The sequence below is a fragment of the Bactrocera neohumeralis genome, chromosome 2 (genome assembly GCF_024586455.1).
Source record: "Bactrocera neohumeralis isolate Rockhampton chromosome 2, APGP_CSIRO_Bneo_wtdbg2-racon-allhic-juicebox.fasta_v2, whole genome shotgun sequence".
NCBI lineage: Eukaryota > Metazoa > Arthropoda > Insecta > Diptera > Tephritidae > Bactrocera > Bactrocera neohumeralis.
The window spans coordinates 11243319-11259264 of NC_065919.1; the positions used below are offsets into that span (position 1 = coordinate 11243319).

A 15946-nucleotide genomic window follows, 5' to 3' on the forward strand; every position below is an offset into this window, starting at 1 on the left:
ACCGTGAAATATGTTTGTACATAGTCCATATGTATGTATAACTTCAACAGTCCTCTCCAAACTTGCCACAGAGAAGCACTACAGCTCAACTCATTTTATAGATTTCCTACAAACAATAACCTCAAAACATAAAATTAATTTTTAAAAAGCTAATTTTTTTTTATTTTTTTATCTTTACGACAGTCTAAAGGTTGACTTTAAGATTGCCACACAATTCAATACAATGTGTTTTCCGGGAGTATCGTTAATCTAACCTACAAAATATAAATTGTGACAGCAGTTATATGTATATAATTGTATATAATTTTTAAGTTGGCCGATTTTTTATATATAAAACAAGCTATAATACCCTGCACAGGTGCAGTTATTTTAGCATAAAAGTGTATAAAAAGATTTTTAACTTAATTTTCATCAGTCAGTTTGTATAACGTCTTTATGCTATAGTCGTCTGAACTGAACAAATTTTTCAGAGATTGTAGCGTTTCCTTGGAAAATAATGTGTGCGAAGTTTCATGAAGATATTTTGTTAAATGAAGAAGTTTTCCGTAGATAACTTCATTTTGAGTTGTAATTTCGTAGACAGCTACTTACATACATACATATATGCTATAGGTTTATGATCAAAGCTATGTATACTAAAATTGTAACACTTTTTTAGATAATAGGCTGTGCCGAATTTCGTGCGAATATAATGTTAAATGAAAAATGTTTCCATACAAAAACTTGATTCCGAACGTTCAGTTTGTATGGCAGCTGTATGTTAAAGTGATTCGATATCGGCGATACCGACAAATAAGCAACTCAAAAGAGAGAAATGAAGATGTGCAAGAATTCAATTTGATAACTCAAAGCGAAAAGCTGCTTTGCCTATAAAAATTACCGAGCAGTAAATTCGTTTCTCGTATATATGGTATTTGGTTACAGCATTCGTTACTATACTGCTACATAATCATTGCCTGAATCATTCTAACATTTTTATTTAACATTATGCTACTTAACAGTAAATAGGCATATGCATATGAAAATCCTGCTGAACTATACTTCTTAAGATCATTGCAACAATCATCGTAACATTATTATTGTACATTATGCTACTTAACAGTAAATATGTAGGCATATGTACATATATGAAAATCCGGCTGAACTAAAATCTCCGATATAATGTTAACTAACCAAAACAATGCAGAATTTCTTCACTGATAAAGTCTTTGAAAATTGAATAATTCCCGCAACGCATATAATTTTATCCCAAATTTTTTCAGAAAGCAACATACATTGCTTAAAAAAATATTTCCAAGTGCGATTATTATAATATATTTTTTATTTTTAATTTTTTTAAATAATTTTGCATATATACAAGTATGTACATATAAGCGATACACTTTATTTTCTGCCAATAAAAATTTTATAATCGCAGCCAAGCAAGCGTGTAAGCTAAATCTACTTAAAATTCAGTGAAGCACATGCTTATTAGTCATCCGGTTGCACGCACAGCGGATCACATAAGCGCGCCAGCGAAATAAAAAACAAAAACAACAATAATAACAAACAACAAACACATCCTTTAACAAGATCACCCAACTGGCTGCACTTCCTTTGCTGGCTTGCATTTGTGCTGCGAGAGTAGCCCACTCTCACGCACACAAGCCAACACAGCGGTCAGCCTGCATATATAGTATATATGTATGTACATACATACATATATATGTATATACTCTGGCGCAAAGCTCGATCCTTGGCAAAAAGTATTAGCAGCACCACCTCATCTTCGGTGACGGCAATAAATAAAATCCCAGCGCTTGGCAAATGCAAATGCAAACACAAACGGCCCGCCACCAGACAAATTGATCCACTCGAAAATGCATTAAGAGTGTTTTCAAAGCGAAATTCCGCCAACAAGTTCCGCACCCTTGTCCGCGACCGCTTTGCCACACAAAGTAAAAGAGACGCGCGGTTGGCGGAGCAAGCGCCCAGCGCTAACAGCTAACAGCAGTGGATTGGACTAAGTTGTAGCATTGCTGTCGACAGCAACTGCGGCAGCTCCATTGGTTCTGAGTGCCATGTAATGGACGGCGGCGCCTTTGTGCGCAAGGAAAGCTCAAAGGGTTTGTCGTTGTTGTTGTTGTTTTAGTAGAAAAGTGATCATTATGATCGTAATCATCCAGATAGTTCATATATATTCCAATTTGTCGATATTATATACATTTATATACAAGTAAGAATTATTTAATTAAATTTATATTTTAACAAGAAAAAACCTTAACTGTGACCGCACGGAAGAGAACCCTCACAATTAAACAAACTTGTATACATGAACTTGATTCCGATCGTTCAGTTTGTATGGCAGTTATATGCTATAGTGATCTGGTAACAACTGCTCCGACTGAATAAAAGACTTCATGAAGAGAAACGAACGTGAGCAATATTTCATATCGATAGCTCAAAAACTGACTGACTAGTTCGCGTACATGCGGGGCTAAAACCACTCAGCTCGGCACCCTGATTATTTATAAACACATTTTATGAGATCTATGAAGTTTCCTTGTGGCAAAATTAATATGTATATCCTGTTCAGTCTACAAATTCTTAGTCGGAATCCCAAAGCTAACATTTTCTATATTGAACTAGAATACGCTAACAATAATGATCACTTAAATAAATTTCTCATATACACTCATACGTATTTGTTTATTTGTATACCCTACATATTCCTAAACTTCATTATTACCCTTAACTTCTACTAAATAACGATCATTTCGTCACGATCAACGTTCGCTCACCAAACTCACTCACCTCATATCAGCATTTCTTTAAGCGTCAGAACGCCTCTACCTCTCGAAACATCCAACACTTAACATTCGGATTCGGGTATTTCAGCGTTGTGATTTTTCAACTGCCAATCGGCAATAGCACCCTCATCAGCGGTCTTCATCAACATCTCATGCACGAAAACACTCATCGTTCTTCTTATGCACCCGCACTCGGCGTTCGCCGAGGATCACTTACTTGGCTCCGCTTGAGAGCCACTTCACTCTAGTTCCAAGTGCTGATCCTTTGTTTGTTTTTATTTGCATCGCTTGTGTGACAAATTATTAACGATCACCACTGGCACCGGCTCCGGCACCACTTTAGTCCCTTTTTTATGGAAATTTTTTATTGCTGTTGGCTTAATATTTTTGCTGCGTCTGCAATCTACATTGTTCCTTTTACGTTTTTAATTCCGCTCATTTGTATTATTTGATTTTATTTTGTCATTATATTCATTTGTGTGTTGTGTGTTCTCGTTTTTAGCCTCCTTAATGAAACCTTTCTTCTCTTTTTGCTCTGCTTTTTCCACCTTTGCCTGTTGACAATGCGTAAGTTCGTCTCCGCTTCTGTGCCGCACTCCACATTCCATTTACTTTCTTGTACGCGCGCTGCGCCATCCGGCACTTTTGGGGTTTGAAGTGGCCGCCACTGATCTTGCGCCTTGTTGGCAGGTTAGGCGCTCGCTTTGATCAACTGATCTTGCTGGCGGCCGCTGGCCGGTGGCTGGGCTGGTGGCCGGGCTGGTGGCTGGCGTCATTATCCACGCGTGGTCTTTGTGTTGTTGCTGTTCGTTTGTTTTTGTTGTTTGGTGGGTTGGCTTATTACTTGATAGAGCCGTCTTAATTTTAAAATCACAATTAAATTATTTTCTGCTAAATATTAAATATTTGATTGTTTGCATATTTCCGTGTGAAATGATATAAACTGTGACGTGCTGTCAGTATCCATTTATATTTTTTTTACACGCCTCGACTTCACGTTTATACTTGTTACCGTTTTTTCGCACCATGTTGGCTGAAGATCAAAGTGGACGCCGCCATATTTAATGAAATCATTACGATGAGTATCGGATATTGATGTGAAAGGTGTTGAAAGGGTCGATGCCGTACTCGTTACCATAGCATTTTGTTGCTGCGTTCGATTACTTAGCTGAGCAAGCTTTTTACCGACGGAATATCAAAACCAAGAGTTAAGATATAGAATAAAATGAAACCGTATGAAAACGTTTTAGTAATTATTTATCCCAAAGAAGATATACATTTCTAAACGAAATGAAATTTCAAGGAACGAACTTCGTGGCAAACTTAAAAGACCCTGTTCAGAGTACAAATACCAAGTTTCACCACTCTTACATATGTATGTATGTAGTACATGAGTCCGGCTGTTGACTAGCGCCAAAAGGTTTCTGTCTATATTTTTATAACCAGCATTTCTACCACTTCGTGTTTCTTCTTTAATGTTATACTGAACAAAAACTTTAAAGGAAATCATTAGAAAAATATTGCATGAATTAGTATAGGTTATCGTTTTATTAATCTAGTATATATGTAGATATGACTATAATTTTGCAATCACTTCAAGATTTCACCTCAATTTGTCTGGACCACCGCCATTTATTTGCTGAAAAAGAACTGTTATGTTATTGACACTGTAAAGTATATGAGTTTCACTTACCAGCATCTTTCGACCCCATTCTCAACAATGGCGATTGTTTTAAGCCCAATAATATCATGGTCAAGCCCAATAAAAACAAACGCGTGGGCGATAGCACATCGGCGTAGTCATTGCACTTGAGAGTTGGTCTTGCATTGGTAATGCCACGACGTAGACTTTCTTTTTTGGCCAACGCTGTTGTAATCACCAGCAGTAGTAGGAAGACGGCAGTTTTCATGATAGCTTTCTTTAATTTTATTTTTGTCCAAATTTATATGTAGGTAATTTCAAAATGTTGCAAAATAATTAATTATTACACTTTTTAATGCGTTTTCTGTACGAGCATATAAAAAATATTGTTGTATAAATTACAATTTTGTGTATTTAATTTTGTAATTCTGTTAAAAATTGTGATTGACACTTATGTTTGTTAAAAAAAAATTTAAAAGCTGTATAAAGTATTTTATTCGCTGCAGTTCTACAGTCGTTAAGTGCGTTGTGTTGACTGTATGCGGTTATTGGCGAACAACGTAGCCGAGCGTAATGCATTTTGTAGGTATTTCATTAACAGTGTTTGATATCATTTACAGCAATTAAGGTAAAAGACACAAACAAACATAACTTGTTCGTTTCTCTCAACAAAGCAAACGGTACATACTCTGTTTTGATGCTTGAAAGGCAATGCAATGTAAAACAATGCAATGTTAAACAATATAATGCTAAACATTGCCTTTATTGCATAGCTAAAAAGCAACGAGTGCGTCATAAACTGACTGTTAAAAGCGCATGCTGTATGTATGGTGAATAAGAAAAGAAATGCTAGAAAATTATTTCGATTTAAATTTTTATAGTCGAAGTGCGTTTAAAAACTTATTAAAAACTTTAATATTTTATTATAGTACAACTGAAATACGCTCACATATTTGTAATTTTGTGTATATTAGAAATAAATTATGTAACTTATATGATTCAGTATTACGTTGAATGTTATATGTATAATAATAGAAACATCTAACACAATTTTTAATATTTATGCCTCGTAAACTTACTTATATTTTCATAACGAGTAAATCTATCAGCACAGACCTGATTTTTTGTTTATAACAAATTGTTTTTATTAAGTAATTTTTATAAAATAACATATCGTGCACTTAATATGATAAGAACGCCAATAAAAAATAATAACAGCACGCACAAATATGTGCATGATATACCCGACTTAATTTGCTTTGCCTTTATTGCCTACTCTTGCAATATGTATTGGTTTGAAACAACAATGCTGAGAAACATGTTTCTGCATGTTATTGCATTTGCTGCACTCAGTGCTCACATGAATTGAATTTACTCGTTGAGAACAAAATATTGCATTGTTATGTTAAACGAATTAATGACTTGAAACACGCTGTAATTCGACTTATGGAGCTGTTTAATATGTGCATGTATGTACATATATCTATATATACAATATTATATATTTATTTAAGCAATATTTAATCAAAGATTCAAAAATTATTAATTTGTTTCTTATGTAATCAGTGTAATCTATGTACAAGTATATGTTTTTGGCACATAAGAATTATGTATTTTCGAAAGCCATTTTCGACATATCCTCAAAATAAAAAGACGTGTGCTCTTAAACTTGAAAAAATAAAAATGTTTCAAACCCATTAGCACACTTCGCCTGGTCAGTTGGGCATCTGTTTTCTGCAACGGTTCTTATTTAAATTCATTTCAACTGTTCGTTCTTCAGTTTTCATACATCATCGTTATTTATTCTGGATAAGATAAAAGCATTACGCCTTTTTATCGATTTTCGATTTTTGATTTACAATTTATAGATTTATCAAGTAATGCTGACAAATGTATGTAGATGTCTGTATACAATGCATACATATAGAAATACATATTTAAATACACACGTAGGAATATTTGTATGAACGCAGCTGGATACTTGAGATCGCTAAGCATACATAGTACATATGTATGTATGTACATACATATGGACATTTGTGGAATATGATTGTTTGTATGTACATATGTACATATGTATACGCATATACATACATATGTATGTATGTACGTACACATACATTTTAACATTTCTTTTCAAGAAAACTTAATAGCAAGTTTACTGCTAATATATTTTATTATATACATACATACATACATACATACATACTATACATTCCGATATTTTTTCGTTTTGATATACATACATATTTTTACAATTAAATTTTAAAAATTATTTTAATATAGTTTTATTACTAAATATTATACATAAACGGCTGATTTGCTCAATTTATAAATCCTTTTTATTTAAATCATGCTAACACATGTTTATAATATAATACAAAGTATATTAGTATTGTGTAAATATTTATGATTGTATATACATAATTCTTAGCAAACAATTTTTCTTGTGAATTCTATTTTTGCCAAGAGCAATTTTTCAAATACCGCTTGGTCTCAGAGCTTACACATGCCAATTTAGGGCATGACCAATGTTCATATGTACATATGTATGTATGTATGTAAGTCAAGCGCCATTGCAGCAAAACATATTTCTATTATTTGCGTTTTCATTTTCCACTCGCAGCTCGTGCGTGCATACTCAGAAGAAGCGAAAGAATGCGTAAGGAGCACAATAAAAATTATTTTTTTCTAACATGAATACACACACTCACTCCCATGCCGAAGCGCGCACAAACTCCTATAAAATGGTATTGAAATTGACGTGCACAAGAGTAAGGAAATACTATAAAAATGGTGGCGATGCCTTGTATTGATTTGCTTCATGGGGTGGTTCCTGCTCTTTTCGTCGCTTTAGCCAATCAGCGCCAAGCATTTCGTTTCCATTTGTTCTCGCTTGCGTACAGCAGATGGCAATGCACTGACAATGTTGCGTTTAATTAAGCAATTATTTGACTTTTTTACTGTAACTAACTCACACTATTTGAAAGCTCTTCCAAGAAAATTAGTAAAAGAAAACGCTTTAGTGAGATTTGAACTGTTAGCATTTTTGGAATTGATATTGAATTAATTGGACAGTGTTTTTATACCTCGAAAGGGTATATTACGTTTGCCCCGAAGTTGGTAACAGCCAGAAGAAAACGTCTGAGACTTTATAAAAATTAATATACAAATGATTAGCATTAAAGCTGAGTTGATTTAGCCATGTTCGTCTGGGTTTTTCGCAAGCCTCTTCTACCCAGATAACTTCTCGTATGTCGGAACTACAGATATCAGACCACCTTAGCGTATGACGTCTTACAAACTGTTCGACGGAAATCAAGATTTCCTATGAAAAACTTTTTATTTGACAAAATATTCTTACGAAATTTGACTTAGATTACTATCCAAGGCAGCGCTACGATCAACGCAGAAATTTTTCTATTCGGACCATTATAGCGTATAGCTGCCATACAAACTGACCGATCAAAATCAAGAAAAATGTCTTTTTATACACTTTTTTGATATGAATATTAAACTTGTGAAGGGTATTATAGCTTCGGTGCAGCCGAAATGACGTTTTTTTGTTAATAAACTTTCTGCATTTTGCATTTCTTTAACTTAAAATATTTTGCTTGGACTTAGAGAGCTTTACTTAAATACATATATAAATGCATAATAAAATTAACTATTAATTATTGCTACAGATATTTTTTAAGTACATACATATGTAAATTATTATATTTCTTCTATTTTGTCTTGCAGACTTCTCCCACAACGCCTCAAACTTCGCGCAGTGATCATCATTCCCTGCAAACACAATTTCATAACCCATTGACACGCCAAGCGTACAGCAGCCACCTGCCTTTTGGTCAGTCAACTGCGTCACAACAACAACAACAACTCTCCACAAAAATGTATCACTCCAGTGCCGGTTACCCGGATCTGACGGGTGGTGCGGCGGGCAACGGCGGCTACCATCACCAAACAGCTATGAATGCGCCCGTCTATGTGCCCTCGAACCGCGCGCTCACACAGAGCCAGTACAATCACGTGGCTACACATTTTGGCACGGCTGCGGCACAAAACGCCTGGACAACGGATAGTTTTGGCACAGCGCACGCGCAACTGCCGGCACAATTTTATACGATGGGCTCTTGGCGTGCTGCCTACGATCCGACCGGCTTTCAGCGTTCGTCACCCTATGAGAATGCGATTGATTTTCAGTTTGGTGAGGGACGCGAATGTGTGAATTGTGGCGCGATTAGTACGCCGTTATGGCGACGTGACGGCACCGGTCACTATCTGTGCAACGCTTGCGGTCTCTATCATAAAATGAACGGCATGAATAGACCGCTTATCAAGCCGAGCAAGCGACTGGTGAGTGCAGTGAGTGTTCGCTTTATAATTTTCTAAAACTTACTCTCGATTTTGTTTCTTCTCTTTTACTTTTGGCCGTTGCATGCGTATTTTTGTTTAAACTAGATTTTATCCTTGCAGACGGCAACCCGAAGGCTGGGCTTGTGCTGCACCAATTGCGGTACACGCACCACAACGCTTTGGCGCCGCAACAATGAAGGCGAACCCGTGTGTAATGCCTGTGGACTTTACTTCAAGTTGCACGGTGTCAATCGACCGCTAGCAATGCGGAAGGATGGCATACAGACACGCAAGCGAAAGCCGAAAAAGTCAAACAGCTCGACGGATGGAGCGAAAGATGGCAAAGAAGATGGTGAGCAACAATGCGACAGCTTTCAAAACTCATAACGGATATCATAACTCTCATAACTTTTTATTATTTTTTTTTTTAGATTTGAAAACTTCGCTCGCCTTAGAGCGCCACAGTTTGCCCTCATCGGTGGCGCTCTCTGCCAAACTGCAGTCCGATATGGCACTTAAAGGCAACAACAGTCTCAACAATACAATTAGCAGTATGAACAGTAGCAATTCCTTGCACAACATCAGTCTGAATGCCATCAACAGTTCGCCATCGTCCAGCGGTTCACTGCACAATCCACTTAGCCATCACATGCATTTGCCCTCAGCAGCCGCACAACAGTCCCGCCATTCAACCATTTCACACACACATTCACATGCGCTCTCCTCATCCTCCACCAGCAATACACCCACCGTGCACTCAGCCAGCACAGCGTCATCTCTAAGCTCACACATGTATTCGCCGCAAAGTAATGCGAGTGCTGCGCAACTGTCCAGCTCAAGTTTCGGCTCACACGTTATCTCCAAGTACGAGCACCTGCTTTCGACCAGCGGCAGCGCTGGTGGCGCAGCTGGTGTCAACAGCAACATTGGAAATCTCAACAATTCATCCACAAGCGCTGTCTCGCTCTCCAACGGCATTTCCACCAGCACGCCCAGCCCGAATTATCATCACTCAGCGGCGGCGGCGGCGCATCTCCATCACCACCATCATCATCACCATCCAACCGCGTCGGCGGCGCATCATGCCGCCTCACATCATCCGGGTACACATCACTCAGCGGCCGCGTTGGGCCAACACAGCGGCAGCTCACACATCAGTTCGGCTGATGGCAATGCGGCTGTTGGCGGTTACAGCGTCAAATCGGAAGCCAATGCCAGCAATTATGATTATGTGAGTAACTGCTACTTTGGCGGCTCTTTTCCGCCATTGAGCGCCTCCAGCGCTGCGTCGGCTGCCGGCGGCGGCATGAGCATGGGCATGGGTATGGGCGTGGGCATGGGCGTTGGCATGCATGGAATGCACAGCTCAACGGGCGAACTGGCGAGCTATCACCATCATCAGCACAATGTCATACAGGCGGCCAAATTAATGGCCACATCGTAAGTGTAAATGGTATGTGTATGTGGACTGTATGGTTTCTCGACAGCGTGGACTTTATGCGTCCTCAGTAGGAGATCTAGCAAGTTTCATGTAATGTATTGTATGCAACTGCGATTTTAGTGTTATCTCAACTTTATTGTACAAAAAATATTTTTAATAATAATAAAACCAAAATAGTTTGTTAGAAAGATTAGAAATATAATCACAATCAAAATGTATCCCAACTGTAATAATTAAGTGTAGTAATTAATTGTGTTTCGAGTGTTGCAAGCAGTTGCTCCTTTTCTCTGATGTGTAACAATAGATTAGTAGTTTCAATTAGATCTGCAAACAAATTATAGTACGCATTAGCCTTAGCAGTCTTATAGACTTTACATGCCTACATTTAATCATTAATCACTCATGTGTTTGTAAGTAGTATTAAAATGTATTATATATGTATAATATTAAACGCCAATATGTTAACTGAACGATATCGAATTGTATTATAAATAGCATTAGTGCAATATGAAGAAAAGAATTCTAATAAAATGTGAAAACCGCAAGAATAACTCATTGTATACAAGGAACTCTAACTGAAACCTTCAAAATGAGTGGGTAATCGCTGAATATACAGTGAATAATGAAATTGTGAAATTGTAGAAAGAACGCAAAATATTTAATTATTCATCAATATTTAGTTTGTCGCCCCACCAGATGTAATACACTTATGCCAACAATTTTTCCAGTGGACGACACACAAGCACTTTTTGGGATCAGGTCCTTCAACGAATTTTGCGATCGACTGAAAACGGATTTCACGGAGCTACAATTTCAGTTTGGGGAACAAGAAAAAATCACACGGAGCCAAATTTGGATAAATGCGATTATTGATCGATGGCATTCATTGCGTTTTTGGCTTTAAATTCGGTCACAATCATGGCTCGATGCGATGTTGCATTATCATCGTGTAAAACTCATAAATTTTTCTTCCACAATTCCGGCCGTTTTCGTAGGCTGCTCTCAGCCAAAGCCTCAATACGGTCAAATAAAACTCCCTATTCACCGTCTGCTCCGCCGGAATAAACTCATGATGTACCAAACCAAGAATATAAAAAAAACAGTGAGCATCAGCGGGTTTGCCGTGTTTTTTTTTGTTTCGGCTCGTTTTTTCCTCCATTTCGATGATTCTTGCCTTGTTTGCATTTCAAACTCATAAACCCACGTCTCATCGGCATTTGTAATGCTATCGCTGAATGTGGGATCGGAATTCGATCAATCAAGCATGCCCAAAGAGACCTGTTTACGGTACTCTTTTTGAAGATAATTCTGCTTTATCAGGACGAGTCGAGCAAGAATGTGTTTCATACCATCATCAATTGATAAGGTCGCAGGTCGTCCAGAACGAGACATGTCTTCAACGATTTCTCGTCTGTCTTTGAAGGCTTTGTACCACTCGTAGGCTTATGTTTTTTGATAAAACTGAATCATCGTAAGCCTTTGTAACATTCGCAACGAAATTTGGTTAGAAATACAAAATTTGAGACAAATTTTTTGGTCGATATTTTTATCCATTGTAAAAATCGCAACGCACTACTGAGGTATAGTAATTAAGGACAGTCCTACCAACTTAGCATGCAGGTGTGACAGATCGCCCTAAAACTAAAAGAGTCAGATATAGGGTTATATATACCAAAGTGATCAGGGTGACGAATCGAGTTGAAATCCGGATGTCTGTCTGTCCGTCCGTCCGTCCGTGCAAGCTGTAACTTAAGTAAAAATTGAGATATCATGATGAAACTTAGTACACGTATTTCTTGGCTTCTTTCCATAAGAAGGTTAAGTTCGAAGATGGGCAAAATCGGCCCACTGCCACGCCCACAAAATGGCGGAAACCGAAAACCTATAAACGTCATAACTAAGCCATAAATAATGATATTAAAGTGAAATTTGACACAAAGGATCACACTAGGGAGGGGCAAATGTGGACGTAATTTTTTGGAAAAGTGGGCGTGGCCCCGCCCCCTACTAAGTTTTTTGTACATATCTCGGAAACTACTATAGCTATGTCAATCAAACTCTACAGAGTCGTTTCCTTCAGGCATTTCCATGTACAGTTCAAAAATGGAAGAAATCGGATAATAACCACGCCCACTTCATACAAAGGTTATGTTGAAAATCATAAAAGTGCGTTAACCGACTAACAAAAAACGTCAGAAACACTAAATTTTACGGAAGAAATCCAGGGCTTTTTTCAAAAATTGAAAATGGGCGTTTTATGGACCAAAAACCATATCTCAGGAACTACTCGACGGATTTCAATGAAATTCGGTATGTAATATTTTCTTAACACCCTGATGACATGTACGAGATATTAGTGAAATCGGTTCAAATTTGAATTTCATCTGATGCCTTCTCTGTATAATATATAGTACATTAGGAACCAATGATGATAGCGGAATAAAACTTTACACAAATACGGTATTTGAAAAATATGTAAATGACGGATAATGAAATCTCGATTATAACTTTATCATGCGAGTAGTTCGGTGACACCCGAACTTAGCCCTTCCTTGTTTTGAAATATCACGAATTTAAATTACAATTTCTGTGTGCTATTTTGTCACAATGTGGGTATATTCAAAGTAGTGAATGTGTTAAGATGTCTGTTTTTCCATCACGTACAGCCATTTTTCTCATTTTAGAAAATGCTTTGACGACAACTCAAATAATCCTATGTGTTAGCAAATTTTTACTATCATTTTCGGTTTTAGCAATCCAAAATTAATTAGAAACAGCCTCTAACATCGCAGGCGCAAAATTACTGTAAACTAGTGTAATTAAGGTAATTATTAAATTTAACGCTGATCAGGGAAGTTTATTGTTTACAAAAACATATTTACATCAAAAAAGAATACTCACAATAATCCGGTACTAACAAGCGCACATATGAATCTCAGTAGGTTATAGTATTTTTTTGCAGTGTACATAATAATATGAGAGAACGTAAAGCAATTAGAAGAAGCGAATTGAATTTTGCCTTCGTTCTCTGCTAATATTTCATCAGCTGATGAACGTCAACAAAGTAAAGGCACGAACCAATGCTTTCTAAAGAAGTATCACCAACAGATGGCGCAACTTATTTCGCTGCGTTTAACTCATGATCATGATCATGATCTCATGGTGTATAAATATAAATGACCGCTTTAAAAAATGTTTTTGAAGATTTTTTTAAGATACCATTTTATTTAATAAATAAACTAAAATAATCTACTTTCACAGGAATTGGTAATGTTTAATATTCGGCGAATCATTTTGAAATTTTTTAGATTCCTCTGTTAGTATAACCTATGTATCTCCAGGAGGACTTCCGTAATAAGGTGTTTGGCGACGATTTCTCTGCTTCAAATTCAAGTCCAAAATGGCGGCGTCCAAAAAATAAGTATTTTTTCTTTAAATATTACTTTTAAGTGCTAGTGTTTAAAAAATTAAATTAGAATTTACTTGACTTGGAAATTTTTATAAAAACATATACCATTGATCATTACTTGGCAAGTCTGTTAGTTCGGCCGTTGCAGAGAAATTTTCGTAATCGACTCTGAAAACAATGTTTCGAGAAAGACATGTTATAGATTTGGGAGCCGTTTAAACGAACTTAGAAAATTCTTCCAAAAACCACTCTGATCTCCGAAATTACATAAATATTTACCGGATCAACCTCAAATTTTGGCGGAATATTTTCCAAAAAATGTACTTTCGATATATACGCTAAAAAATTTCAACTTTCTTTTATTTAACAAATTTCCACACAAGAGTTATTTCTAGTATTTTCGTATAAAAAACAAAATATTTAAGGCAAGTCTTTTACACTTAACCTATTGGATTTCAAGTTAAGAACCTATTCATCTGCTGCACACACATGTCAAAAAATATCGAAGATGCTAAACGGGTTAACATTTAACGAATTAAAACAAATGCATATTTTTACAAATTTAGATTAAAGGGTCAATGCTATTAAACACATTGTAGTTTGTAGATAAGACATTAAATTCATCAAACGACACTCATGCCATTACATATTCACGACAGCTTTCAAATGCCGTTAGTTGAATTTTAAATAACCTGAGTTGATTGCAAGCTATTTTTAAGACACTTATATGTACATATGTATGTATATCTGTATGTATGTATAATACGAAACTTACGTATGTACATACATATCTGTAAACATATGATTAGTATTGTGTCCCATACTGAATATACATATCAGATTTTGTTGAGAAGTAAAGATGAGCGAGTGTTACAAGTACTACTACACGATGAAGGGTACATAATAATATTTCAATCAAAATCATTATAGATTGCAGGTCAATTAAAAAATTCCGGGCCTGATACATGGACGGCGCTACCAGAATTAAATCCATATGATTTTTAAACAGCCCCTACCTTTAAAAAATACGCGTATAAAGTATAGCTGTCAAACTGTTAGTTTATGAGATATAGCGTTTTGTATGGAGCAATTCAAAAAAGTTCACAAAATAATTTTGGAGGGCCGCAAAGTGAAGTTGTGCGAGAGAACTGATACTCTAAAGATATCAAACGAACGTATTGGGTATATTGTCAATAAATATTTTGGTATGCGAATGCTCTGAGCAAAGCGGGTGCCGTGCGAGCTCACTTTTGACCAAAAACAACGACGAGTTGCTGATTCGGTGTAGTGTGCAAACGTATAAACCAGAGGTTTTCCTCCGATATGTAATAATGCATGAAACATGGCTCCAACATTTCACTTCGAAGTCCAAAGAGAGGACTGCACACGATGAATCCACTCCCACCGTGTGACAAGTCAGTGAAAGCGATGGCAAAAATCCATGAATTGGACTTGGAATTGCTTCCGCATCCAACGTATTTTCCAGATCTGGCCACCAGCGACCATTTCATGTTCTCAGATCTCAAAAGAACGCTCGCTGGGAAGAAATGTTTGTCGAATGAAGCGGTGATCGCCGAAACTGCGGTTTATTTTGAAACGAAGAACAAATCGTACCACAAAAACGATATCGAAAAGTTAGATGGACGAATTTGAATTTGTGTTTACTATGGTAGGACGGGGACTTTTCAACTTTTCATGTGTCGACTTGGACAATAGTCTGTGCCAAATTCCGTAGATAAGTTGTCATTTAAAAAGTTTTCCATGCAAGAACTTCATTTATACCGATTAGTATGTATTGCAGCTATGTATGTGGTCAGTAGTTCCGTATGAAACGCCTTCCTACTCGACTCGTCCCGATAAAGCTGAATTTTTTTCAAAAAGAGTACACTGTAAACAATTCTCTTTGGACATGCTTGATCGTGCGAATTTGGAACCCACTTTCACGGAGAGCATTATAACTGTCGATGAGACATGGGTTTATGAGTTTGACATGCAAACAAGTCAACAATCATCGAAATATAGGAAAAAAATTCGAGCCAAAACCAAAAAAATCACACCAAAGCCGATAAAAAATCAAGATGATGCGGATTTGTCAAAAAGGAGTTCTATTTGGCCGTATTGAGGCGTTTGAATGAGAACATCCGTCGAAAACGGCAGGAATTGTGGATGAATAATCCTGGATTTTACACGATGATAATACACCATCGCACCGAGACACGATTGTGATCGAATTTAAAACCAAAAATGCAATGAATACCATCAATATACACTAAATCTGGCTCCAAGTGATTTTTTCTTGTTCCTTG

At 36.7% G+C, this 15946-nt stretch overlaps 1 protein-coding gene across 2 annotated transcripts; it reads left to right on the forward strand.

Annotated features, from left to right (window-relative positions):
- Window positions 1-8256: 8256 nt before the first annotated feature.
- On the forward strand, window positions 8257-10788 carry LOC126751432 (GATA-binding factor A). 2 transcript variants are annotated; one of them, XM_050461695.1, is made up of 3 exons: window positions 8257-8799; window positions 8911-9142; window positions 9222-10788. In XM_050461695.1, the coding sequence occupies exons 1-3, from the start codon at window positions 8326-8328 to the stop codon at window positions 10232-10234; spliced, it is 1719 nt and encodes a 572-aa protein (XP_050317652.1). In that variant the 5' UTR covers window positions 8257-8325; the 3' UTR covers window positions 10235-10788. The 2 variants fall into 2 exon arrangements, with proteins under 2 accessions (XP_050317652.1, XP_050317653.1); XM_050461696.1 differs by having other exon boundaries at window positions 8257-8790.
- Window positions 10789-15946: the final 5158 nt, after the last annotated feature.

Coding starts and splice junctions, on each gene's coding strand:
- LOC126751432 (XM_050461695.1), top strand. CDS start 8,326: ATGTATCACTCCAGTGCCGGTTACCCGGATCTGACGGGTGGTGCGGCG. Junction 8,800..8,910: donor GCAAGCGACTGGTGAGTGCA/GTGAGTGTTCGC, acceptor TTATCCTTGCAG/ACGGCAACCCGAAGGCTGGG. Junction 9,143..9,221: donor GAAAGATGGCAAAGAAGATG/GTGAGCAACAAT, acceptor TTTTTTTTTTAG/ATTTGAAAACTTCGCTCGCC.